At 42.0% G+C, this 27,393-nt stretch overlaps 2 protein-coding genes and 1 pseudogene across 2 annotated transcripts in view; 1 reads left to right on the forward strand and 2 right to left on the reverse strand.

The window, feature by feature from the left end:
• Positions 1 to 3,628: 3,628 nt before the first annotated feature.
• LOC112068030 (cationic amino acid transporter 4) lies at positions 3,629 to 13,856 on the reverse strand. Its single transcript, XM_024135023.1, has 5 exons — positions 13,766 to 13,856; positions 11,542 to 12,591; positions 10,627 to 11,345; positions 5,659 to 5,767; positions 3,629 to 4,133 (listed from the first exon to the last, which is right to left on the reverse strand). Exons 2-5 carry the CDS (start codon positions 12,521 to 12,523, stop codon positions 3,916 to 3,918), a joined length of 2,028 nt encoding a protein of 675 aa, XP_023990791.1. The 5' UTR covers positions 12,524 to 12,591; positions 13,766 to 13,856; the 3' UTR covers positions 3,629 to 3,915.
• Positions 13,857 to 14,982: 1,126 nt separating this feature from the next.
• On the reverse strand, positions 14,983 to 21,769 carry LOC112067988 (protein DGCR6-like; annotated as a pseudogene).
• A 1,256-nt stretch (positions 21,770 to 23,025) lies between these two features.
• Positions 23,026 to 27,393, forward strand: part of LOC112068031 (rasGAP-activating-like protein 1) — a 36,399-nt gene continuing 32,031 nt past the window's right edge. Inside the window, exons 1-4 of the mRNA XM_024135024.2 lie at positions 23,026 to 23,157; positions 23,470 to 23,526; positions 24,986 to 25,099; positions 25,546 to 25,607. Of these exons, the coding sequence (XP_023990792.1) occupies positions 23,093 to 23,157; positions 23,470 to 23,526; positions 24,986 to 25,099; positions 25,546 to 25,607 (298 nt within the window). The 5' untranslated portion in view covers positions 23,026 to 23,092. The remainder of the gene's footprint in view (positions 23,158 to 23,469; positions 23,527 to 24,985; positions 25,100 to 25,545; positions 25,608 to 27,393) is intronic.

The following is a 27,393-nucleotide window of genomic DNA, read 5'->3' on the forward strand; positions in this document are numbered from 1 at the left end:
GACAACACACTCCAAAAAGCAAGTTCTGCAGGCTCTAGTTTTGTCTAATCTTGATTATTGTCCAGTCGTGTGGTCCAGTGCTGCAAYGAAAGACCTAGTTAAGCTGCAGCTGGCCCAATAACAGAGCGGCATGTTTTGCTCTTAATTGTAATCAGAGGGCTGATATAAATACTATACATGCCAGTCTCTCTTGGCTAAGAGTTGAGAAACTGACTGCATCACTTCTTTTTTAAGAAACATTAATGTGTTGAAAATCCCAAATTATTTGCATAGTCAACTTACACACAGCTCTGACACACTACTTATCCCACCAGCCATGCCACCAGGGGTCTTTTCATAGTCCCAAAATCCAGAACAAATTCAAGAAAACGTACAGTATTATATAGAGCCCTTATTGCATGGAACTTCCTTCTATCTCATGTTGCTCAAATAAATAGCAAACCTGGTTTCAAAAAACAGATAAAGCAACACCTCGCGGCACAACGCCTCTCCCCTATTTGACCTAGATAGTTTGTGTGTATGCATTGATATGTAGGCTACGTGTGCCTTTTTAAAAATGTATGTAGTTCTGTCCTTGAGCTGTTCTTGTCTAATGATGTTCTGTATTATGTTTCATGTTTTGTGTGGACCCCAGGAAGAGTAGCTGCTGCTTTTGCAACAGCTAATGGGGATCCTAATAAAATACCAAATAACATGGCACAAGTGGGTGGGTGGTCTCTGTTGTGCTCTATTGTGGGGGGGGGGAGGTTCTCTGTTGTGCTCTATTGTGGGGGGGGAGGTCTCTGTTGTGCTCTATTGTGGGGGGGAAGGCCTCTGTTGTGGCTCTATTGTGGGGGGAGGCTCTGTTGTGCTCTATTGTGGGGGGGAGGCCGATGACATTAGAGAGCACCCATCAGACCAACTTCTTCAATTGCCAACTCCTTGAGTTTGACAATTGTGTCTAGAAAAACACAATTGTTTACCCTTAAGTGTGAGTAATTTACTCTATTTATACTTGTAATATAATTTTTCAATGGAAAAAGTAAAATAAATACTGTAGCTGGAGTGTGTCTTTAATGTGTTGCATGTGGTATGCTTGTCTCTTGCTTGACAGACTGATTTAGCCTAATTGTGAACACACAGTACTTATCTCTAAAAGCTAAATGGACAGTGTATAATCAATTTAGTTATGTTAATAGTATGGGCAAGAAACCCTGTAATAATAACAATATTCAGAATGCTGCTTCAAAACATTTATTTGTCACGAAATAACACAGCTTCTTTTAGACTTTATACAACAAAAAATACTTACAATTTGGATGTGTAAGTACAGAGTACATAGGTACAGTCAGAGCTCATAGCGCACTGTGCTTACTGCCACACAAGACAGAGAACGTAACTCATCGAGGTGAGGAAATGTTCAGCTTGCCAAAAGCACCATAGTGTCAACACCTGTCACTTGCCCACGCAGGAAAAACAGAGACACACTGGTAGAGAGACACATACAGTTGTTTGCAGTTAAAATCTTAAACTATGTGCAAAGTTGTACAAAAATGAATTTAATATTTTGTTACCCCCACATCCACCAACATTTAATTATTTCAAAGGCTGTATCTGTTGAATTTAATTGTATGGAATATAGTAGTTTACAATATAATATCCTATGAATAAATACTGAGATTATAACAGGGTAAACTACTTGGATAGAGGAGAAAAGCTACCTGAACAACTAAAGTTGTTTAGATTTCACGTAAGCTTTGGGAATCATTCTGTACTCATGAAAACATCTTTAAGGCCATTGGTTGCTTGTGTCATATATTTACATAAACAAATGTATGTTTAAAATATGTATGTTTACAATAACTAATAAATAGTGATAAATAAGAGACAAAACAAACATATTTTTGAGTACAACACTAAGGTGAGCTACAGACACTTGTGAGGTTGGTAGCCGGTAGTGAGAGTCTCATGCTTATTTTTCATCATTCTAAGGACTGTGATATATAGAAAACGCTAATAACATCAAGGCAATGTTGTAGTTACATTATTATTATACAGATAAATGGTAGATGTTTTACCGCAATCTCCAAACGTGACAAACAGACAAATATACACCTTATAGGTAACAAAATAATCAGTTCTCAGGACTTGACTGAAAACTTTAGCTATGGGAATGTTATGATTATCACGTTGAGACATTGTTACATTGTCATGACATCTTACTGCCCTCTCGAACACTGTGCTATCAGACAGGGTAGTGAGTAACTGGGTGTGAGAGTGCAATCCCTCTCTGAGGCGGTCAGTGTAATCCAGCACTGTGAGGGAGAGTAATCTGTGCGTGTGTGTAATCTAGATCAAGCTATTGGGCAACCGCAGGGACTGCTGCAAATCTGTCGGATTACAGAGGCCTCATGAGGATAAGGGATGTCCTATGGCTGGCATAGTCTGACAAAACACCCAATTCCTGTTTGTTAATATGCTTCTAAGCAGCAGCACCACCAAATACCCTGTTCAGGTACATCATGAACTGGGTTTGTGCTTGCAAAAAGCATATATTAAAACACATGTTTATAACTCTCGTCTCGTATTATCACTCTTGTGTATGAGGAGAAATGAGAACAAAACCATAGCTAAAATAATCCAGGTGCTTTTATATCAGATGGTTGTATAATCTAATCTCATGCTAGCACACAGAAGGGGAATGGGTCGCTGTCTAGTTATTGTGCATTGGGGGGAAAAAACTTCTCAGTAGATATTAGGTTGATTGAGACTGCAAAATCTGGGACACATAAGAGTGAGTGAGGTCATTGGATGGGAGTCAGTGGATTAAGTGAGAGGTTGAAAGGTCTACTCAGCCTTAGAAGAAGAGAGTGACAATCTCATGTGATGGAGACAGAGAAAGTTAACAAGTGGAGTCAGGTCATTATGATACGAAGCGAGGTACAAAAACATCCCAAAACAGAACATAATATGTGTGTGATATGCCATCAGTGAAATGCAAAACTAAAATTATAAAATATACTGTTTCACAGCTCAGAAACTACATGAAACAAGTCCAAAATAATATTTAAAACAGAAAATGTATGTAAATGATTTGCGTTTGGCTGAGCAGCCACCAGTGTTGGGGAATGAGGGGGATCTTGAGGTGGTCCCAGGGGTTGTAAGTGGACCCACATGACCCACTGACAGAACCTAGTCTTTCCTCAGGCAAGAATAATTGTGTGTGTGTGTGTGTGTGTGTGGTGTGGTGTGTGTGTGTGTGGGTGTGTGGTGTGTGTGTGTGTGTGTGTGTGTGTGTGGTGTGTGTTTGTGTGTGTGTTGTGTGTGTTGTGTGTGTGTGTGGTGTGTGTGTGAGTGAGAGAGAGAAAGCAAATGTGAATATGTGTTTGTACATGGGTGTGTGTGTAAACAAAGGTCCATTAATTCCAGTGCTTGCAAAACGAAAAATGCCGCAAATCAACATGTGCTATCAATGTATGCTATGATCAAAAGCACCATCCTACTTCCAAACACATTCAATTGTAAGTGACTGAGAGACATTAAAAAGCGGATCAATTGAGGAGTTGAGAGAAATGCTAACAAGGAAATAACACCTGTGCTGGTTTATCTACCATTTAAAAAAATACAGTGATTATAACCAATAGCAATATCCTAAACAATGCTAGATAGCTTTATTACTATGTTCCCATATTAACAGATACAATATGTAAAAATAAATATAAATATGTTTCATAATGAGAGAGCGTAAATCTCATTGTGTGATGTGTACTTACTAATGCAGAGAAACACAGCCTTGTGGCAGTACACACTGATTGTGTGAGGCCAGTCATGAGAGGGAAGTCAGAGGAGAAGAGAGTGAGGTAATGTATGAGTAGGAGCAGATAGATGATAACGGCCCACTGAAATAAAAATGGCTCCCTTCCTAGTTCCTACACATCATCTCTTTGCCTGCTGCTCTTCAGCAGACTGGGCGGGGGAGGGGGTGGTGTGGAGGGCGCTGGCGTCCCCATGTCCGTTCGGCTGTACTGACTGGACTGTCTCTACCAGGCTGCCACTAGGGAGCACCACGTACCTGGCAGCCATGTCCTTGGGCTGCAGCTCCCTCAGGCCCTCCTTACTGTGCCATATCCCATAGCCAAAATACACCAGTAGACCTAGAGAGGTGCAACATATACTGTTAGGACCAAAACACATGCTTACAGAATCACACACATATGTTGTTGTTATTGTTATACTGTCATACTGTATGTGCTTATTCATTGAGAAGACACAGCTATAGCAGGAATATGGTGCTAGGAATTGATTACTTAGACATGGCCCAGCCCCTGTCATGTTCAATATTCCCTGTGAACCCTCTGTAGGCAGACAGGCAGTGTTGGGTAGGTTACTTTCTAAATGTAATCCGTTACAGTTATTAGTTAGGTCTACCTGAACAAAATTGCAAACAGTAACGTAACGTTTGGATTTCCCAAACTCAGTAATGTAATCAGATTACTTTCAGTTACTTTTAGATTACTTTCCCCTTAAGAGGCACAGGTTAGTAGCTGGCACAAAGTCATAAAATGTGATTATAAACCTAAACTTAACCACACTGCTAACCCTAATGCCTAACCTTAAATGAAGACCAAAATGTAAATTTTTTGTTTTCATAGATTTTTACAATATAGCCAATTTTGAATTTGCAGCTGACCCATTTAGCAGAAATCGCTCCGTTTTGCCTCAAGGACAAGACTCGTCCCAATAAATATCAACCTGTTTAAGAAGCATTAGAAGAAGACAAAAATGAATTACCTCTATTGCAGGATAAATCAATGTTAGAGTTTACATAGCTGGCCATAAATGGATGTTGCAGTTTAGAAGCAGTTTAGAAGGGATGAACTCAAACTTTTATTCCATAGGCTAGGATCCGCACTGCAGCTGTTGCAAGAGTGCTTTTTTCACTGGTTGTCCACTGGGGCGTATTCATTACTCCGATTCTGTTGCAAAACGTTTCTTAAACGGAAGCAAACGGAACAAAACGGGGAGGGACCTACCTGAATTTGTCCAACAGAAACTCTAGTTTTGCTCTGTTTGCTTCCATTTGGTTCTTAAACAGTCAATGGTTTCCGTAATGAATACACTCCTGACCGCAAAAACAATGATTGATAAGCAGTTTAAACTTCTTCAATTCAACCATTATTGGGTTAAAATACACAGCATATACATTAGTGAACATCCATCCACAACAACCACAATATGTAAGGCGCAAATAAATTAGAGAGCAGCAGTGTGATTCACATCAATGCGCTATGTAGCCTAAATATCTTCTAACTGCAGCAGGTGCAGGCTAGGAAAGGGTTAACTCACTCCAGTCAAGCCTTGACTTACTTGGTAGGTTTACTCTCTGTAAACACAAAAAGTAACCTGCATATGTTTTAATACAAACATGTGCTATGTACTAATAATTTAATAAAACCCTGTTTCATATCCTGTTGTCTATGATCAACCAGTAATAAGTATCCATACTATTTGTCCATCATTTAGGTTAATAAGTGGCACAGTATTTCAACCACTGAATGCAACAGTTCCAGTTCTGTCTGACATGATGTTTGGTTTACAGGACGTCTGCGCTACATGGTCCTCACAGGCACATGGTCCTCACACAACACACATTTGTGCCATTAGTGGAAGTAATCTTACCTGCAGCCACCCATACGGTAAAGCGGATCCAGGTCATTGGGCTGAGCTTCAGCATTAGGAACACATTCATGAGGATGCTTGCACCAGGGATGAATGGGACCAAGGGTACCTAGAAAATGACAACCGCAAACAACCATCATTCTGACATGTATTAAAATGTGTCAAATAATCAATGCCTTCCTTAATTCAATAAGTGCTTGTCATTGAAAAAAAGGAAGTTGGAGAGCCTAAAAGACCACTAGTCTTGACTCAAATATTAAAAGTCCCAATAGGAGTACTTAATATAATTCAAAAGAATGATCAGGTCTTAATGACAAGATTGTATATTAGGTTGGTGCCAGAGGGAACGTGGGCCATGCTTGAGCTCACAGAAACAGCTTTTATTTTGTATGAACAGCAGATCAACCACACAGCAGAGAGTGAGTGTCTGCTGTGACTCAGCCTCAGAGCTGGGTGAAAATGTCACATTAAATGTTGCAGTTCCTATCTACTGGGCTCGAGTCAGACTGAGTAGAATTTAACATATCTAAAGGTGGAGAGACAGCTACAAAAAAGTCTTAAAACACACAGAGTATTCTTGGTTTATCATAACTACATAAAGACTTAGGGAAATATAACAGGCTGTTTGCTCAAATAAAATGGTATTTGTCACATGCTTCGTAAACTTGAGTAACGATAACTTGGCTATATACACTGAGAATACCAAACATTAGGAACACCTTCAGGGCATGAACTCTACAAGGTGTCGAAAGCGTTCCACAGGGATGATGGCCCATGTTGACTCCAATGCTTCCCACAGTTGTGTCAAGTTGGCTGGTTGTCCTTCGGGTGGTGGACCATTCTTGATACATACGGGAAACTGTTGAGCGTGAAAAACCCAGCAGCGTTGCAGTTTTGACAAACTGGTGCGCCTGGCATCTACTACCATACCCCGTTTAAAGGCATTTAAATTTTTTGTCTTGCCCATTCACACTCTGAATGGCACACATACACAATCCATGTCTCAATTTTATCTAGGCTTAAAAATACTTCTTTAACCTGTCTCCTCCACTTCATCTACACTGACTGAAGTGGATTTAATAAGTGACATCAATAAGGGATCATAGCTTTCACCTGGATGCACCTGGTCAGTCAATATCATGGAAAGAGCAGGTGCTCTGAATGTTTTGTATAGTCAGTGTACACAGGGTACCAGTACTGAGTTGATGTGCAGGGGTACGAGGTAATTGAGGTAGATATGTACATATAACTAGGAATAAAGTGACAGATATAAAACAGTAGCAACAGCGTATGTGATGAGTCAAAAAAGTTAATTAAAACAGGGTCAGTGCAGATAGTTACAGTTCAGGAAGGAGACGCGTTCTGTCTCCTAGAGATGAACGTACTTTGGTGCGAAAAGTGCAAATCAATCCCAGAACAACAGCAAAAGACCATGTGAAGATGCTGGAGGAAACAGTTACAAAAGTATCTATATCCACAGTAAAACGAGTCCTATATCGACATAACCTGAAAGGCCGCTCAGCAAGGAAGAAGCCACTGCTCCAAAACCGACATAAAAAAGCTAGACTATTTGGAAGACCCATTTGCAACCAAGCTTTAACTTCCTGACTGATGTCTTGAGATGTTGCTTCAATATAGCCACATAATTTTCCTTCCTCATGAAGCCCTCTATTTTGTGAAGTGCACAAGTCCCTCCTGCAGCAAAGCACCCCCACAACATGATGCTGCCACCCCCGTGCTTGACGGTTGGGATGGTGTTCTTTGGCTTGCAAGCCTCCCCCTTTTTCCTCCAAACATAACGATGGTCATTATGGCCAAACAGTTCTATTTTTGTTTCATCAGACCAGAGGACATTTCTCCAAAAAGTACGATCTTTGTCCTRATGTGCAGTTGCAAACCGTAGTCTGGCTTTTTTTATGGCGGTTTTGGAGCAGTGACTTCTTCCTTGCTGATCGGCTTTTCAGGTTATGTCAATATAAGACTCGTTTTACCGCTGTTTCCTCCAGCATCTTCGCAAGCTCCTTTGCTGTTGTTCTGGGATTGATTTGCACCTTTCGCACCAAAGTACGTTCATCTCTAGGAGACAGAACGCGTTTCCTTCCTGAGTGGTATGACGGCTGCGTGGTCCCATGGTGTTTATACTTGCATACTATTGATTGTACAGATGAACGTGGTACCTGTAGGCGTTTGGGAATTGCTCCCAAGGATGAACCAGAACCAGTCTACAATTTCTTTTCTGAGGTCTTGGCTGATTTCTTTTGATTGTCCCATGATGTCAAGAAAAGAGGCACTGAGTTTGAAGGTAGGCCTTGAAATACATCCTCCAATTGACTCAAATGATGTCAATTAGCCTAACAGAAGCTTCTAAAGCCATGACTGGAATTTTCCAAGCTGTTTAAAGGCACAGTCCACTTAGTGTATGTGGACTTCTGACCCACTGGAATTGTGATACAGTGAATTATAAGTGAAATAATCTGTCTGTAAACAATTGTTGGAAAAATGAATTGTGTCATGCACAAAGTAGATGTCCTAACCGACTTGCCAAATCTATAGTTTGTTAACAAGAAATTTGTGGAGTGGTTGAAAAATTAGTTTTAATGACTCCAACCTAAGTGTATGTAAACTTCCAACTTCAACTGTAGTTAATCAAATAGCTACCTGGGCTAACTATTTAGCAGTCTTATGGCTTGGGGGTAGAAGGTTTTCAGGGTCCTGTTGGTTKCAGACTTTGTGCATCAGTACCACTTGCCATGCGGCAGAGAGAACAGTCTATGACTTGGGTGGCTGGAGTCTTTGACAATTTTTAGGGGCTTCCTCTGACATCGCCTGGTATATAGGTCCTGGATGGCATGGAGCTCTGCCCCAGTGATGTACTGGGCCATACGTATTATCCTCTATAGCGTCTTGGGGTCAGATGCCAAGCAGTTGCCATACCAAGCGGTGATGCAAGATGCTCTCAACGGTGCAGCTGTATAACATTTTGAGGATCTGAGTGCCCATGCCAAATCTTTTCAGCCTCCTGAGGGGGAAGAGATATTGTCATGCTCTCTTCACGACTGTGTTGGTGTGTGTGGAACATGATAGATCCTTAGTGATGTGAGGAACTTGAAGCTCTCGACCCACTCCACTATAGCCCTATCGATGTGAATGGGGGGCATGCTCGGCCCTCAATTTCCAGTAGTCCACGATCAGCTCCTTTGTCTTGATGACGTTGAAGGAGAGGTTGTTGTTGAGGGTCAGCATGACGGATGTGTTGTTCCCTACCCTAACCACCTGGGGATTGGCCCATCAGGAAGTCCAGGATCCAGTTGCAGAGGGAGGTGTTCAGTCCCAGTGTCCTTAGCTTAGTGATGAGCTTGGAGGGCACTCTGGTGTTGAACGCTGAGCTGTAGTCAATGAAGAGCATTCTGTCATAGCTGTTCCTCTTGTCCAGGTGGGAATGGGCAGTGTGGAGTATAATAAAGATTTCGTCATCTGTGGATCTGTTGGGGCGGTATGCAAATTGGAGTGGGTTCAGGGTGTCTGGGATTCTCTGCCTCAAACCCTATTACAGGGGCTGAGTCACTGGTTTACTGGTGCTCTTCCATGCTGACCCTAGGAGGGGTGCTTCACTTGAGTGGGTTGAGTCACTGACATGATCTTCCTGTCCGGGTTGGCACCCCCCTTGGGTTTGTGCCGTGGGGCAGATCTTCGTGGGCTATACTCGGCCTTGTCTCAGGATGGTAAGTTGGTGGTTGAAGATATCCCTCTAGTGGTGTGGGGGCTGTGCTTTGGCAAAGTGGGTCGGGTTATATCCTGCCTGTTTGGCCGGCCCTGTCCGGGGGGTATCGTCGGACGGGGCAACAGTGTCTCCGACCCCTCCTTTCACAGCCTCCAGTATTTATGCTGCAGTAGTTTATGTGTCGGGGGGCTAGGGTCAGTCTGTTATATCTGGAGTATTTCTCCTGTCTTATCCGGTGTCCGGTGTGAATTTAAGTATGCTCTCTCCAATTCTCTCTCTCTTTTTCGCTCTCTCTCTTTCCTTTCTTTATTTCTTCTTTCTTTCTTTCTTTCTTTCTTTCTTTCTTTCTCTCTCTCTCTCTCGGAGGACCTGAGCCTTAGGACCATGCTTCAGGACTACCTGGCCTGATGACTCCTTGCTGTCCCCAGTCCACCTGGTCGTGCTGCTGCTCCAGTTTCAACTGTTCTGCCTGCGGCTATGGAACCCTGACCTGTTCACTGGACGTGCTACCTGTCCCAGACCTGCTGTTTTCAACTCTCTAGAAACAGCAGGAGTGGTAGAGATAGACTGAATGATCGGCTATGAAAAGCCAACTGACATTTACTCCTGAGGTGCGGACCTGTTGCACCCTCTACAACCACTGTGATTATTGTTATTTGACCCAGCTGGTCATCTATGAACGTTTGAACATCTTGGCCATGTTCTGTTATAATCTCCCCCCGGCACAGCCAGAAGAGGACTGACCACCCCTCATAGCCTGGTTCCTCTCTAGGTTTCTTCCTAGGTTCTGGCCTTTCTAGGGAGTATTTCATAGCCATTGTGCTTCTACACCTGCATTGCTTGCTGTTTGGGGTTTTAGGCTGGGTTTATTTACAGCACTTTGTGACATCAGCTGATGTAAGAAGGGCTTTATAAATACATTTGATTGATTTGATGATGGTGTTGATGTGAGCCATGACCAGCCTTTCAAAGCATTTCATGGCTACAGATGTGAGTGCTATGGGGCGATAGTCATTTAGACAGGTTACCTTGGCATTCTTGGGCATAGGGACTATGGTGGTCTGCTTGAAACTCTGCAGGCGTTATACAACGTTATACAACTAATAATTCTAAGGCGAGGGTCTAGTTCTGCTTCCCTAACTTTATGTGTAGGCATATACAATAAAGTAAAAGTCTACAAAATTGTGAACTGCTTTGCATTTACACTTTGGGCATTAAATGAAAAAGTGAGAATTTGTTTGGCTCACCTGGAAGGTTTTGGTGTTGATATGTGGTTCATGGGCATATATGACGACCAGGCTGAGGAGGAAGGTCGAGCCAAACACCACTATTAGCACGGCGAAGCTCCACGTAGGCAGCTGCAGCTGGTTATTCCCAAACACAAACACGGCACAGAGGGACACAGAGCTCACCATCACCGCCAGCACAGAGAAGGCCACCACCTCCCCCGGCTCAAAGTTCCCTAGCAACCTGCCCAGGTAGGGCTCCCAGCGGGCCTTCAACACCCCTGGGGCGCTGCGTTCCCTGGTCTTCTGCATCTCCACCAGCTGTAGCTTGTCTGAGAAGGACTCATACTCCTTCAGCTCCCCGCTGTCCTGAGCTATGATCTGGGACTCTGAGGCTTCGGGTGAGAGCTCTGGGTTGTAGTTGGTGTTAGGGGAGGTAGTGGAGTTAGCCTTGGAACTGGTCTTCTCCTTCTCAGGCTGGAAGCGCAGCACGATGACACTGGCTGCCACAAAGGTGTAGGCCAGGAGGGTGCCGATGGACAGGAACTGGACCAGGGCCTCCAGGTCAAAGATGAGGGCCATGACGGCCATGAGGAGGCCAAACACCAAGATGGCATTCACAGGGACCTTGGTGACAGGGTTGACCTTGGCGAAGAAGGCGAAGAAGAGGCCATCCTCCGCCATAGCGTAAACAATCCGAGGGAGGGAGAAAAGGTTGCTGAGGAGCACTGTGTTCATGGCTGGAAGAGGGGATGGACAGAGAGTCACATGATCATCAATGCAATCAAAACAGAGAGCTACTGTATGAAGTCAAGATAAATAAAAGTCATAACCATTTGCCCTTCAATCAATTATATCATCAACAGACCCAAAGAAATTCAATGGCATGATACATTGGTGTGGTTACAGTGGCTAAGTCTTTCAAGACACACTTACCACAGATGGACCCTACTGCCACGATGTAGCCAGCCCAGCTGTAGCCTCGGCGGAAGAAGGCGTCAGACAGAGCTGAGTTGGGATCGAGGGAGTGCCAGGGCACCATGAGAGTGAGGACAGTGGAGACCAGGATGTAGGCTGTGGCTGCCATGCACAAGGAGATGGCTGTGGCCATGGGAATGGCTCGCTGGGGGTTCTTTGCCTCCTCGCTTGAGGCTGCAATCACATCGAAGCCAACAAATGCGTAAAAGCAGGTGGCTGTGCCCGCCATAACCCCAGACACACCGAACGGTGCAAAACCTCCTTCTTTCTGGCTCCAGTTGACTGGGTCGGCCAGCATGAAGCCAAACACCAAGATGAAGAGTATGACAACCAGACTAACAGCGGAGAAGATGTGGTTGAGCCAAGAGGAGACTCGCACTCCGAAGGTTATGAAGATGGTGGCAACCACTAGAATCCCGGCGGCCAGCAGGTCAGGGTAGTGGGCGATATAGGGAACATTCCACTTCATTATGTGGTTCTCTGTGTAGTTCTGGATAGTGTGGTTAAACATGGAGTCCAGATAACCACTCCACGCCCGCGCCACCGCGGCCCCACCAATCATGTACTCCAACACTACGTTCCAGCCAATGAGAAAGGCCCATATCTCTCCACAAGAAACATAGGTGAACATGTAGGCTGAGCCCGTTCTGGGCACGCGAGCTCCGAACTCAGCATAGCAGAGGGCGGCCATCAGGGAGGCGATGCCTGCTATGAGGAAGGAGAGAACCACGGCAGGTCCCGCGGTGTCCTTGGCCACAGTGCCAGTCAGGACGTAGAGGCCAGAGCCCACCATGCCCCCAACACCCAGCAGGGCCAGGTCCACCATGGTCAGGCAGCGTTTCATTGATGTCACCATCAAATCATCATCCAGGGTCTTCAGTCGGTTCAGCCTTTGGCAGAAACGCACTGCAGGGATGCAGCCACGCTCACAGGTCGCCATGGTTACAGGATCACAACTTATCAGTCAAGATGCTCAAACTGGATCCATTCTCCTCCTGATCAATTGACCTGAGAGACAAAAATACATATACATACCATCATACAGGGACAAAGCCTGTGGCCGCAGAGCAGGTAGACAAAAGCAACTCATCCTAATGAGGGCTTCATCTAACCTTTATCTGAATGACTCCACCCCCTCACCACTGCTGCCTATTTCTGAGCATGTTGTATTACACCTCTGTCCTTACCAAGTGGAAGCTGGAAACTATTGCTTTTCTATTTTTAGAATTGAAGACTAATATTCTTCAACTTGGCATATTAGGATAGCTTGATACATTTCAGTTAGGACTATCTGAGTAATGTAAAATCTATAAATAGGCATATCTATAAATTACGCAATTGAATACATGTGTTGAACGATATCATTTAGTCTATTACTGATTAATAACTGTCCATGATAAAGATATATTTTTGATCTGCTCTGACTGTTTGACACGTCTTCTATTCACTTGAAGACTAATGTTGAAGGTAATTTCCTATTGTAGCAAATGTAAGGCTATATTCAGCTTTCACCCTGCGAAGACTAAAAGTGTCCGATATCTCAGCAAATAAAAGTAGCCTAACCGAACACACAACTATTTGGGTTGGTTAAAGGRTGTGGAGCCAAATTCTATAATCAAAGGCTACGCTTTATGTGATAGAATGAGACCAGCCCGGGATCCGACTCTTTTTGATGTACCGTTTCCAATTACTGCGTACGGCAGGCATATGGCGAGTTCTGCCGTGCTCAATGCAAGAAATACATTACATAAAGCTTTTATTCCCTACTGAAATTAACACCGATACAAAGTGAAGCGACCATACATATGTCCTCCATAATAACTGTGATTCGTGTCATAATTGTGGAGTCATGGCGAGAATGAATCGCTTTAAGTGCGTCGTTTTTACAAAAGCCAGCCACATTAATAATTTATAACAAAATGGAAACTCATACAAATGTTATCAATGACAAACTATAGGCTATTTCAATAAAGCGATGGCGATTGCTGATTATTCTATGAAATTGTACTTGTCTGCGTTTTTTATATTTTTTTATTATGGCACGAACAAGGTGTTGGAATAGGTAGATTATGGCAAAAACCAGGGGAGAAACTCAACCATTACTGCTATTCTGCATATATAGTCTAATATATTTGATTTAAAAAACGGTCTAATATGGTAACAAATAAAAATATTTGTTTACCTTGAATGCTGAATATCGCTTATGAGTAGCCTATCTCAGGCCCGGTTGATATCCTTTGAAACCCTCAACGACAGACAGGGAGAAAGGTGGAGATGGAGAACGAGAGGATAGAGAGCTGAGCCCTCGATTCTTAAAGGCGCAGTACGAGTTTATTGTTCATCTGATGACGACGGGATCATCCGTCAGATAAGGTCACGCGCAAGGCCAGCGTTTAAAGGTCCAATGCAGCCGTTTTTATCTTAATTTCAAATCATGTCTGAGTAACAATGAAGTACCTTATTGTGATTGTTTTCAATAGCTTTTTAGCAAAGAGCAATTTCTCAAGCAAGAATTTAAACTAAGACTGTCAGGGAGTGGTCTGCGTGGGAGGGCAAGCCTGATGGCCAAAACTTCATCCCACCAAATCAGGCTGAAATTGCAAACAGCTCTTATGCTAAAAGAGCATTATCATTATCACAATTTCACAGTATTATTTTAGAGTGGAAATATATATAAAACACAGGAAAATCACGTTTCTGACAGCACTGTAACATATGCCTAAAGTAAAGTTGTCAAAAGGGCCAACCCTTTTCATCTACCATAATAGCAATAACTGGATGCTACAGTATCAGCATACAAATTATATTCAAATCATCTAAGTTTGTATAGTACTAGTACATTTAAATACCCTTTATTCAATGTTTTGCCTATTGTCACTCAACTAGACTAATAATGAAACAATGAGTCACAATAATCAAAATAAATACTTTTTAATTCATGAACACATTTTACAGTGGCCAAAATCATGGTAAACATGAATAACATTTTTGTTAAAAAAATATCACAAACGTGATAAGTTGGATGAATAAGATGACTTATTTACATTTTGCATCTGTGTGACTGAGTGGCAAACCAAATGGAAAACTATCTACAGCCTTCAGTGATTCTTCAAATTCCTGCACTCTCTTCACAGCCCCATTGTCATCCATAACCAGTAATTTCTACATAGATTCACAAAGAAATACAACTTCTTGGTTTCCATGTGCATTGAACAGAACACACACAGCCCCTGAGGACATGAACCTGAACATGTTGGAAGAGAATGTGTATCCTGAGCCCTGCTCAAGCTCTCACTAACAAGAGGACAGGATGCTGTTGTGTCTATCCACTCTTGGATATGCTCTTTAGTATCCAGTGCTTTTACACAATCAGACCCTGTCTATCGGTCTGTCTGTCTCTCAGGACAGAACTCCTTACTGGGACTCTTTCTGTGGAAGTTTAAGTATCATTTTGAGCCAGTTCATCTGCATTGTCAACTCCTCAAATTACAAGAAGGGAACATGAAACCTCAGAGCTATTATTGTCAACGAGCAGCGCAGTTCCGCATGAAGAAGAATTCTACACATGGCGCACGCCCAAAAACACTTAAAAGTGGCTTGCACTCTGCTTGCACTGCCTCTAGGATATACTTCCAGTGAAACAGCTTAAACCCTACAATAATGGTCTTCTTTGGCTAATCCTGCACTGTAGCAAGGCTATTACAATTGTGGAGACAGAAAGACTCTACCACCATCTATTGGACATTTTCCTGCACTGCAATCTGTGTTTTACCCCTTGACCCCGCTGGCAGTGCACTTAGTTTCCAACACTTTAAACTACAAATCCATTCTCTTCAGGATTCAAGGCACATATTTCACTAAATAATCAAGATTACTTCAACATTAGAATGATGACAAACTACATCTATCATATTTGGTAGAATAGACACCTGGTTATGAGTATGAGCTTATGTAGAGGTGTAACAGGGTTGGTTATGTTTCCACTTGACACTGCATAAATATGTATTCGATGTTTATGTATTCCAATTGGTTTGATGAATTTACATATCAATAAGGTGTTAAGTCATTGGTCAGGCTTGCAGAGAGGGGGAGATCGCAATTTAAATTCTTCCAAGTCTGATATTGACATGCAAGCGGTAGGTCATGTTCTGAAATAGTGCATTCTATTGACGTATTTACAATGTGTACAATTTCACTATGTACATTTACTGATATATATATCAGGAAATGTACCAGTCAAAAGTTTGGGCACAACTCATTCACTGGTTTTTCTTTATTTTTAATATTTTATACATTGTAGGATAATAGTGAAGACACCAAAACTATGAAATAGCACATATGGAATCATGTAGTAACCAAAACAGTGTTAAAAACTAATCAAAATATATTTTATATTTATCCACCCTTTGCCTTGATGACAGATTTGCACACTCTTGGCATTCTCTCAACCAGCTTCACCTGGAATGCTTTTCCAACAGTCTTGAAGAAGTTCCCACATATTCTGAGCACTTATTGGCTGCTTTTTTCTTCACTCTGCAGTCCAACTTATCCAAAACCATCTCAATTGGGTTGAGATCAGGTGATTGTGAAGGCCAGGTCATTTGATCACTCTCCTTCTTGACGGGATGGCATATCGCTGCAAAATGCTGTGGTAGCCATGCTGGTTAAGTGTGCATTGAATTCTAAATAAATCACTGCAGTGTCACCAGCAAAGCACCCCCACATCATCACACCTCCTCCATGCTTCATGGTGGGAACCACACAGGCGGAGATCATCCGTTCACCTACTATGCATCTCACAAAGACACGACGGTTGGAAACATTGCAGCAATTCGACCATGAAGTCCTGATTCACGTAATCTCCTCTGAACAGTCGATGTTGAGATGTGTCTGTTACTTGAACTCTGTGAAGCATTTATTTGGGCTGCAATTTTTGAGACTGGTAATGAACTTATCCTTTGCAGAAAAACCCTTGAATGAGTAGATGTGTCCAAACTTGTGACTGGTACTCTATATACATATTGAAAAAAATATAAACACAACCTGCAACAATTTTAAAGATTTTACTGAGTTACAGTTTATATAAAGAAATCAGTCAATTTAAATACATTCATTAGGCCCTAATCTATGGATTTTATAAGACTGGGAATACAAATATGCATCTGTTGGTCACAACAGAATATAAAGGCAGTTCATAAAATTTAAAAAACATAACAATACATTCACAGATTTCACAACACACTGTGTGCCATCAGGCCCCTACTCCACCATTACCACATATCTACAGTACAAAATCCATGCGTACGTGTGTGTATAGTGCGCATGTTATCGTGTGTGTGTGTGTGTGTGTGTGTGTGTGTGTGTGTGTGTGTGCATGTGTGCATGTGTCTGTGCCTATGTTTGTGATGCTTCACAGTCCCCGCTGTTCCATAAGGTGATTTTCTATCTTTAAATCAAATTTTACTGCTTGCATCAATTACTTGATGTGGAATAGAGTTCCATGTAGTCATAGCTCTATGTAGTACTGTGTGCCTCCCATAGTCTGTTCTGGACTTGGGGACTGTGAAGAGACCTCTTGTGGCATGTCTTGTGGGGTATGCATGGGTGTCCGAGCTGTGTGCCAGCAATTCAAACAGACAGCTTGGTGCATTTAAGATGTCAATACCTCTCATAAAAACAAGTAGTGATGAAGTCAATCTCTCCTCCACTTTGAGCCAGGAGAGATTGACATGCATATTATTAATCTCTGTGTACATTCAAGGGCCAGCTGTGCTGCCCTGTTCTGAGCCAATTACAATTTTCCTTTTTTGTGGCACCTGACCACACGACTGAACAGTAGTCCAGGTGCGACAAAACCAGGGCCTGTAGGACCTGCCTTGTTGATAGTGCTGTTAAGAAGGTAGAGCAGAGCTTTATTATTGATATACTTCTCCTCATCTTAGCTTCTGCTGTATCAATATGTTTTGACCATGACAGTTTCCAATCCAGGGTTATTCCAAGCAGTTTAGTTACCTCAAGCCTTTCCAACATAATCCAGGTGGAATTAGGAATTCCCCAGGGCAGCTGTCTAGGCCCATAACTTTTTTCAATCTTTACTAATGACACGCCACCTCAATTTCCACATGATTGATTACATGATTTAGTTGAGGTTTAGGGTTTAGTGAATGATTTGTCCCAAATACAATGCTTTTAGTTTTAGAAATATTTAGGACTAACTTATTCCTTGCCACCAACTCGGAAACTAACTGCAACTCTTTGTTAAGTGTTGACATGTATAGAGTTGAGTCATCCGCATACATAGAAATTCTGGCTTTACTCAAAGCCAGTGGCATATCATTAGTAAAGATTGAAAAAAGTAATGAGCCTAGACAGCTGCCCTGGGGAATTCCTGATTCTACCTGGATTATGCTAGAAAGGCTTCCATTAAAGAACACCCCCTGTGTTCTGTTAGACAGGTAACTCTTTATCCACAATATAGCAGGGGGTGTAAAGCCATAACACATACAGTTTTCCAGCAGTAGACTATGATCAATAATGTCAAAGTCCGCACTGTAATCTAACAAAACAGCCCCCACAAACTTTGTATCATCAATTTCTCTAAGCCAATCATCAAATAGCATTGCATCTGGTCAATCACAATTTTTCCAAAAGTTTACTAAGGGTTGGTAACAGGCTGATTGGTCGACTATTTGAGCCAGTAAAGGGGGCTTTACTATTATTGGGTAGAGGAATGACTTTTGCTTCCCTCCAAGCCTGAGGGCACACACGTTCTAGTAGGCTTACATTTTTAATATGGTAAATAGGAGTGGCAATATCGTCCGCTATTATCCTCAATAATTTTCCATCCAAGTTGTTAGACTCGGTTGGCTTTTCATTGTTGATAGACACCAATAATTTTCTCACCTCTTTCACACTCACTTTACGGAATGCAAAATTACAATGCTTGTCTTTCATAATTTGGTCAGATACTGTATACTTGGATGTGGAGTGTTAGCATTTGTTGTTGGCATGGCATCGCTAAGTTTGATGGAGCTGAGTTAGCTTTTTTCCCCAAAACTTCATTTATGGTGCTCCAAAGCTTTTGACTATCATTCTTTATGTCATTTATCTTTGTTTCATAGTGTAGTTTCTTCTTCTTTTTATTCAGTTTAGTCACATGATTTCTCAATTTGCAATGCATTTGCCAATCGGTTGTGCAGCCAGACTTATTTGCCATTCCTTTTGCCTCATCCCTCTCAACCATACAATTTTATAAATCCTCATCAATCCACAGGGATTTAACAGTTTTTACAGTCATTTTCTTAATGGGTATATGCTTATTAGTAACTGGAATAAGCAATTTCATAAATGTGTCAAGTGCAGGGTCTGTTTGCTCCTCTTTACACACAACGGACTAACAAATATTCTTTACCTAAACAATATAGGAATCACTACAAAACTTGTGTCTACCGACCTCTTATATACAATATTAGGCCCAGCCTTTGGAACTTTGGTTTTCCTAGATATGGCTACTATATTGTGATCACTACATCCGATGGATTTGGTTACTGCTTTCAAACAAATCTCTGCAGCATTTGTAAGGATATGATCAATACATGTTGATTATTTAATTCCTGTACTGTTTGTAACTACCCTGGTAGGTTGATTGATAACCTGAACCAGGATGTAGGCACTAGTTACAGTTTAAAGCTTTCTCTTGAGTGGGCAGCCTGTTGAAAGCCAGTCAATATTTAAATCACCCAGTAAGTTAAGCTCTTTATTGACATTACATACATGATCAGGCATTGCACACATGTCATCCAGATACTGACTGTTAGCACTTGATGGTCTGTAGCAGCTTCCCACCAGAATGGGCTTTAGGTGATGCAGATGAACCTGCAGCCATATTACTTCAACAGTATTTAACATGAGATCCTCTCTAATCTTTACCGGAATGTGGTTCTGAATATATACAGCAACACCTCCACCATTGGCATTTCTATATTTTCTGTAAATGTTATAACCTTGTATTGCTACTGTAACAGTATAACTTTAAACCGTCCCCTCGCCCCGACCTCGGGCGCGAACCAGGGACCCTCTGCACACATCAACATCAGTCACCCACGAAGCGTCGTTACCCATCGCTCCACAAAAGCCGCGGCCCTTGCAGAGCAAGGGGCAACACTACTTCTAGGTTTCAGAGCAAGTGACGTAACTGATTGAAACGCTATTAGCGCGTACCCGCTAACTAGCTAGCCATTTCACATCCGTTACACTACCACTGTATCATCAAAGGTATTATCTAAGTAAGTTTCAGAGATAGTCAGAATATGAATGTCATCTGTTACTAGCAATTTATTGAGCTTAAGCTACATATGTTAACATGGGCTATTTTGAGCACTTTTCTTCTGGGATGCTTACTTGTTTTTATTGCTTTACTCGGAAGCTTAGCAGCGGTAGATGTGCTCATGTTCTTCATGCTAGTGCAGGGTGAGCTGCACACAGTGGACTTCCTCCTAGGGCACACCGGCTCAGTGCTAACAGTATAAATCGGGTTCGTTGGCACATTATTACTGCATACAGTAGCTGTAGGATCAGCAGAGGCACTCAGAACAGTTAGAGGGACATACATGATGTTACTTATATTGTGTCTACCGACACCTCTGGTGTAATGTTCATTTGCTGAAGCATTATGACCACACTGCGTCACAATGTTAGGGATTAGCTGAGCTGGGCTTGGGTCATTGATAAGTCATTGTCTTGTGTCTATTGTCAGAATAAACAACAATCACCTGGGATCACTGGCTGGACAGTCCTTTCTTTAAAAACACAGCACATGACAGTTACGAAGTACGATCACATCTGTTACATTGATGCAGAGACCAGTCTTCTTGTCTTTGCTGGGTATCTGTTACAGAGGCACACAAGGACATTGCGCCATTGTGTTCATGTATCTGCCATATGCACTAGAATGTACATTTACAAAGTGTTGATTCAACTGGGGATTGATTGGTGGTTATTAGAACCCTGGTGTTCTGCTGGTTTATAACCTTTTGGTACATCTCCACCAAAATCTTGTCATCCATCATCTGTTCCTCTCTCATTTGAATCTCCAGAGCCTGATAGAGACAATTATGTCCTCAGACATGAACAATAGAAATCAGTTCTGTGGCTGTGATATAGAAGGTAGGATGTTTGGGATCATTTAACAGCGCATCAATAACATGTGTTTGCAGTCAGTGCACAAACTGAATTTTAATAATGGTATGATGCTTTATCAATTCCATACTTCTGTTTCTCCTTGTCTATTTGTTTTCATAACTACAAGGTTGTGTGGCTTGCAAACCTGTAGGGCTTCTTTATGCTTACGAACCAAATCCTGCTTGAGTGCTGGGCATGAGGAAGAGAATAGAGACATTGTAAGGTCAAAGGACCTCAGATCCCTAGTATAATGGGCACACCAACATACACTCAAATGGTTATTTTTTTCTCTCATAAGATAGAACATGTGAAACCTAAAGAGAGAGAGACCTTGATGCTTACAGTGCAGCCTTTGTCTCTGGTTGTACAGATTCAGGTGCTGGATATCCAGGAGTCCCTATACTACATCATACACTATTCCATCTATGAGTCTCAGAGCCAGGTCACTCAGTGTGGTGTAGGACAGGCGCTGCTGGAAGGAGCTGGACATGGGGGTAAAACCATTAACAGAGATTACTTCCTGGACCTGGAAACAGAGGTCAAGTCCCATTTCTTTAACTCCCCATTCACTAGGAACCAAAAAGACCGAAATGGCGTGGTTCTACCTAAACTTGTCCAATAAAAAAATTCTGACATGCTTCTGACATCTAACAACTGTAAATATTTATGCATGCATGCATATAAGACATAGGGAGAATCTCAATTGCATTTTCTTGATTCCTCGTGCCCTCTCTCCTCACCTTCTCAAAACAAAAGGTCTATGGGAAGGGACATCTGACCTTCTCATCCAATGGGTTTTAAAATGCGGAGGCGACGAGGAGAGAGGAAGCGAGAAATCAAGGAAATGCAATTGAGATTCTCCAATGATGCTGGGTTGAGATGGTTACCTGGGCAAATCTTTGATAAGGGTTTGTAGTTCTGATGTATGGGGAGTTTAGTTTTCTCAGCTAGCTCCGTACTAGCAATCAAACATGCTTGCTAGCTAGCTAGCTTTACTCTCAGCCATAGCATAGGTTATTAGCATTTAGCAAACCCTTTACTGTAAAAGCTTTGAGGAACCACATAGGTACCTAGCTACAGTTATCTTTAGAAGTTCACCAAAATGCAGTATACACAAAGTAGTGTGTATTCGTGCTGTAGTTMGAGGCTAGCGACTGATGCTCGGATGCTCTGCCTGTGGAAGGACAGAAAAGTCTAAACCAAATCCTTGGAACCACAGAAGACTGCTGAGGGGAGGACGGCTCATAATAATGGCTGGAACAAAGCAAATGGAATGGCATCAAACTCATGGAAACTATGTTTTAATGTATTTGGTACCCTTCCACTAATTCTGCTCCAGCTATTACCACAAACAAGCCTGTCCTCCCCAATGAAGGTGCCACCAACCTCTTGTGCTTGGGAGGTATCAACTCTGACATCACCCCATTGAAGTTGGCATTTAAAATGGTTAATGTTAGGGTAAGGGTAGCGTTTAGGGTTATGGTTTAGGGTAGGGCCAAGGATTCCTATTAGCACTACCCATGGAAGGGTTTGTTGTCTATAAGATACCTGCTTGTAATTCATATTTTTGACTTTATTTATTACTTTTATTTTACTGCAGTTTTGTCATCATTCGTGGTATTTATCATATTAGCAAAGATAAGTTAAATGGAAATATTAAACTATTATTTTACAGAGACAAAAGCGAGTGTGGGGGTCGCGTGAACTAGCAGGAGCTAAATTCGTCCGCCAGATGGCGCGGGCTGTACACTGTCAATCGAGGGAAGATTCTACAGTTTCTAGCTGCGGTTGATCGTGTCATGTGTCATTTCGGCAAGTCGTGTGGAGGTTGATGAGAAGGCAATGACGCCTAAAGATGTTATGTTTTTAAAAGTAGCCACAGCAACAACAAAAAATGTAAAATAGTAGTATGATATAGGCTGCAAATGCTAATTTCATCTGGAAATGAAAAAAGAACGCATGGGATGATTATTTTCTTGAAATTACCCAAATTAGGAAAGTAAATGGCAGTAATTAGTAATTGGCACTATACTTTACATATTTTGTTTTTCCTTGGGTTGTTTCCACCCAAACATTTTATAACATTGTTTGCTTATAGTGACATTACTCTTATGAATTTGCAACGTTGCTGTTAATTCTGTATCAAATAAGCCTTGAAAACGATAGATCATTGATTATAACATAGGCACGATACGCCGTCATGCGCAAAAGGTGCCAGAAATGAAGAGGACCCAGTTGCGGAGGAGGCGAGCACCATAGGGAGCACCGTTGAAAGGATCACGGATGTGCAGATTAAAATAAGTGGCAAAACCATTCTTGCTAGTCAAAAATGGCCAAAAACACATCCCTATATTTCCGTATTGTAGAGGGCAGGAGCCTTCCAGTCAAAGACGTGTAAGTATGTCTTAATTGTACTTATGCAACAGGCAGCAATTACTCCTATTTGCTTATTTATAGGTTTCTCGTTGTGTGAAGTACTCTTATACTAGGATGTACACTTGTTTTGAAGTTAAGAATAGCTTTGTTTTACAGCACTTATTGAGATATTAGTGGTAAAATGTGACTACAAGTAGCCTAGACTTGACAGGTGTTTAAGATATTTATATCAATAATGTATTTCGCAACTGATAAGGGAAGAGCATATCTGTAGGTTTCCTCTGCTACCTTCATTCCATCTTTTAACAAATCTTTTTTTTATCTGTCAAGCTCTGGGACCAGTGACCCATACTGCATTGTAAAAGTTGACAATGAAGTTGTGGCCAGGTGAGTCCATCATATCAGTCATATGCATTCTTGTTTTGTTTGCTGCTTAATTTGACTGTTTTATAAATGTGATTGATAAATGGGCTAAATGTTTACTTCAGAATTGTATGTGACAGCAAGTGGCATGCTGCTGCCAGAAACGTTAAAACTGATAGGGCACTACTGTTAATGCAATGGCAAAACATATTTATCAGTTCATAGGAAACAGTGTTGTATCCTATCATGTTGTCTTTACCCTATGCCAAACCTCTGATTGCTCTCACACACGTTGAATTCAGAACAGGATAGGAACAGGATGTATAATGAAGGAGTCGGTTGCTGGACTTTGGGTACCCCGCTATGTTTTATACAGGCTAGCATGGCAGGAGTGTGGTATAGTAGGCTAGGTGTGTGATCACTGATAAGGACTGTGGTGTTCTTAGGTTGAGCCCCCCAAGTGCAATTGAACCTGATCCAGGGCTGGCCTTTAAGACACCAGTAGGTAACCATGGAGAGGGGGCATAAATTATTGCAGGGAGCTCCCGTTCCCATTCCCGGCTCCAGGCAGGGGCATGGAAGGCTGATGGTAGGGGGACATGTGTTCATGCAGCGCATTGCCCGGGGTTTGGCTGTGTGTGTGTCCACACAAGTGTACTCTGTATATAAATTTAACATATGTTTCATTTGTTGTCTTTTGGGAACTATGTACTCCCCTCTGCTGGTTCATTACCTGTCGCATTGACCTCATGTGGAATGACTAACGAGTTAATCAAAACTTCCGGCTAATCAAGACTCCCGACACTCCCAACACCTCTTTTCTGAAAAACTGATGTTTCAGCGGTTGATAAAATGCATTTGTTTTGTCTTTTCATTTAGTTGTTTCCTCTCCCACAATGAGAGGAGTTGGAGGGTTGACTGACTGCAGAGATCTGCATCAGTCTATGGCTGTCTCATTATCAGCTCACTGACTCATTGACTGTGTGCTTTCTGGACGCCTTGGTGCTTTGACCCTGCTGTGGGGTAATGGTGTCTGGAAAAACAGAGTTTCATTATAATAAAGGGATGCACATTACTGATGAAAATAGACCTTCCTGCTACCCATTGGCATAGAGGACATGKTGTTGAAGTCATTCCTCAATTTCATGTCTAGACAGCAGGTTTGCAATCTCTAGTTTATGGTTAGAGCATTTGCAGTAGTTAATGTTTCATAATGGAAAGGCTGATTTAAAAATTATTGCATATAGACTTGTATTTTGTTATTCCACACACTGCCTTTTGAAGTTATTGCATTGTTATTCTGTCACTGTTTCACAACTTTCAACACATCACAATATTCCCCACACAGCCTTCATTGTAAATTGTTGTCTTTCATTGTTACTGACATTCACAATGAAAGGGATTATGGTTATGAATAAGAAATAAGGGTCATGTAGTACTTGCTGTGGTTACGGTCACTATTATTTGCACCGTTACCTTGCAGGACAGCCACGGTGTGGAAGAACCTCAACCCTTTCTGGGGAGAAGAATACACACTGCACCTCCCAACGGGTTTCCACTCGCTCTCCTTCTATGTCATGGATGAGGACACCATTGGGTAAGATTGCCTTTGACATCTGTCAGAGAGAATTATTGTAGTGTTTCTGTGTCAACAGATTAGTTATAACCTGTAGAGTTATCATAGTTTTGTAATTGAAGAGATGTTCATGATTGTGTTGGCTTGTTTACCAGAGGCTGTGATTTTAGAGTTTTGTATCCAGACTGACTGGGTGAAGAATCATGGATGTGTGTTTTGGAAAAACCTGAACGCTTTCAATAAACAAACATCAACATACAGATGGTACCACAGATTGAGAAATGAAATACTATCTCAGTCTCCTGATCAACAACCTCCTCAGTCTATGCATATATTCTTACTGTATTATGAGGTCACTTTATAGGATGTTAAGTCCTTTTTTGAGAAATACCTCATGTGAAGACCTTTATTTTCAATTATACGTTTTTGTTAATTGTGACATATGTTCTCCCTTTTTTTTGCCCTAGCCATGATGACATCATTGGAAAGATATCGCTGAGCAAAGACGCCATCGGGGCCAAGGTTAAAGGTAAACCTGATCACTATATGTCACAATACTGTTTGTGGCTTTAAATGAATGGGTGGAACTGAGATAATGGGAAAAACTACCAGCACAGAAACATATCTAAATGCTTATTGATTTATAGAATTGTCGCGCTACGGTTGAGATCTGTGGGTCTACTTCTCTGTCTATGCCATGCTAGAGAGGGTGAACCAAAAGAGCAAAGGGTCATCAGAGAGGGGTTATTCCCATGACTCTGAGTAAGGCTCTGCCATGTAGGTCACTGTGATTGAAGAGCTAGGTCTTTTTTAGATCCTGTTGCTGGGAAAGGTTGCCAGTGTATTCTCACAAATCCATAGGTTCATTTAGAGATTCATTTTCTGACTGCTGTGCTTGTTAGTTTGATCACATAGTATTCTCTACTGATTCGTCCCTATGAGCCAAACAGCTTCCTTCTCAATGGACAGTGTACAAACAGGGAGAGAATGACCTGTACATGGTTACATTTGTTTGCAGGATTGCTCCTTGAATCAGGGTTTGCATCAACTCCAGGATCATTCATTGTACAGTACAGCTGTCCTTTTGTTTAAAACACCACTGTAGTCTGTGAGAAGCAACCGAAAGCTTTTCAAACAGCCAGCCTGCGCCTTCCTTCACCACAGCACACCTGGCTCTCCTACAGTAACTTTTAATGTGGGAATTAGTTAGAATATATAGCAATAATGTCTTTGCTGTGCTTTTCCTTATCCATGGCAACTGGGTATAAGAATTATATTGCTACTTTGAATGTGTTTTGACACTACATGAAAGCAAATGTGACACTTTCTCTGTTAGTTAGTGTCTTATACCAATGTCTCTCTCCAGGGAACATTCTGCATTCAGTCCTGATTCACTGCAACATGTTGCCACTGAGTCAACAACTCCTTCACAGGATCTTAGGAATTCTCTCCTCTTTTGGCTGTGAAACTGAAGTCACTGCCCTCACCACCTTGTATCTCAATCAGAAATGTCAGCACCAGTCCTCATATTATCACACACAAACAATCCTCTTGTCTTTTGATATACTGTACACTATATATACAAAAGTATGTGGATTATTAGTGGATTCGGCTATTTCAGCCACACCCGTTGCTGACAGGTTTATACAATCCAGCACACAGCCATGCAATCTCCATAGACAGACATTGGCAGTGGAATGACCTTACTGAAGAGCTCAGTGACTTTCAATGTTGCACCGTCACAGGATGCCACCATTCAAATTTCTGCCCTGCTTGAGCTGTTCCAGTCAACTGTAAGTGCTGTTATTGTGAAGTGGAGACATCTAGGAGCAACAACGGCTCAGAGGTGAAGTGGTAGGCCACACAAGCTCACAGAACGGGACCGCCAAGTGCTGAAGCACATAGCGTGTAAAAAAATCTTCTGTCCTCGTGTGCAACACTCACTACCGAGTTCTAAACTGCCTCTGGAAGTAATGTCAGCACAATAACTGTTCGCGGGAGCTTCATGAAATGGGTTTCCATTTCATGCCAAGCGTCAGCTAGAGTGATGTAAAGCTCACCGCCATTGGACTCTGGAGCCGTGGCAACGCGTTCTCTGGAGTAACGAATCACGCTTCACCATCTGGCAGTCCGACGGACGAATCTGGGTTTGGCGGATGCCAGGAGAACGCTACCTGCCCAATACATAGTGCCAACTGTAAAGTTTGGTGGATGACGAATAATGGTCTAGGGCTGTTTGTCATGGTTTGGGCTAGGCCCTCCCATCTTAACGCTACAGCATACAATGACATTCTAGATGATTCTGTGCTTCCAAC

This window comes from Salvelinus sp. IW2-2015, unplaced genomic scaffold (genome assembly GCF_002910315.2).
Source record: "Salvelinus sp. IW2-2015 unplaced genomic scaffold, ASM291031v2 Un_scaffold19, whole genome shotgun sequence".
NCBI classification, from domain to species: Eukaryota; Metazoa; Chordata; class Actinopteri; order Salmoniformes; family Salmonidae; genus Salvelinus; species Salvelinus sp. IW2-2015.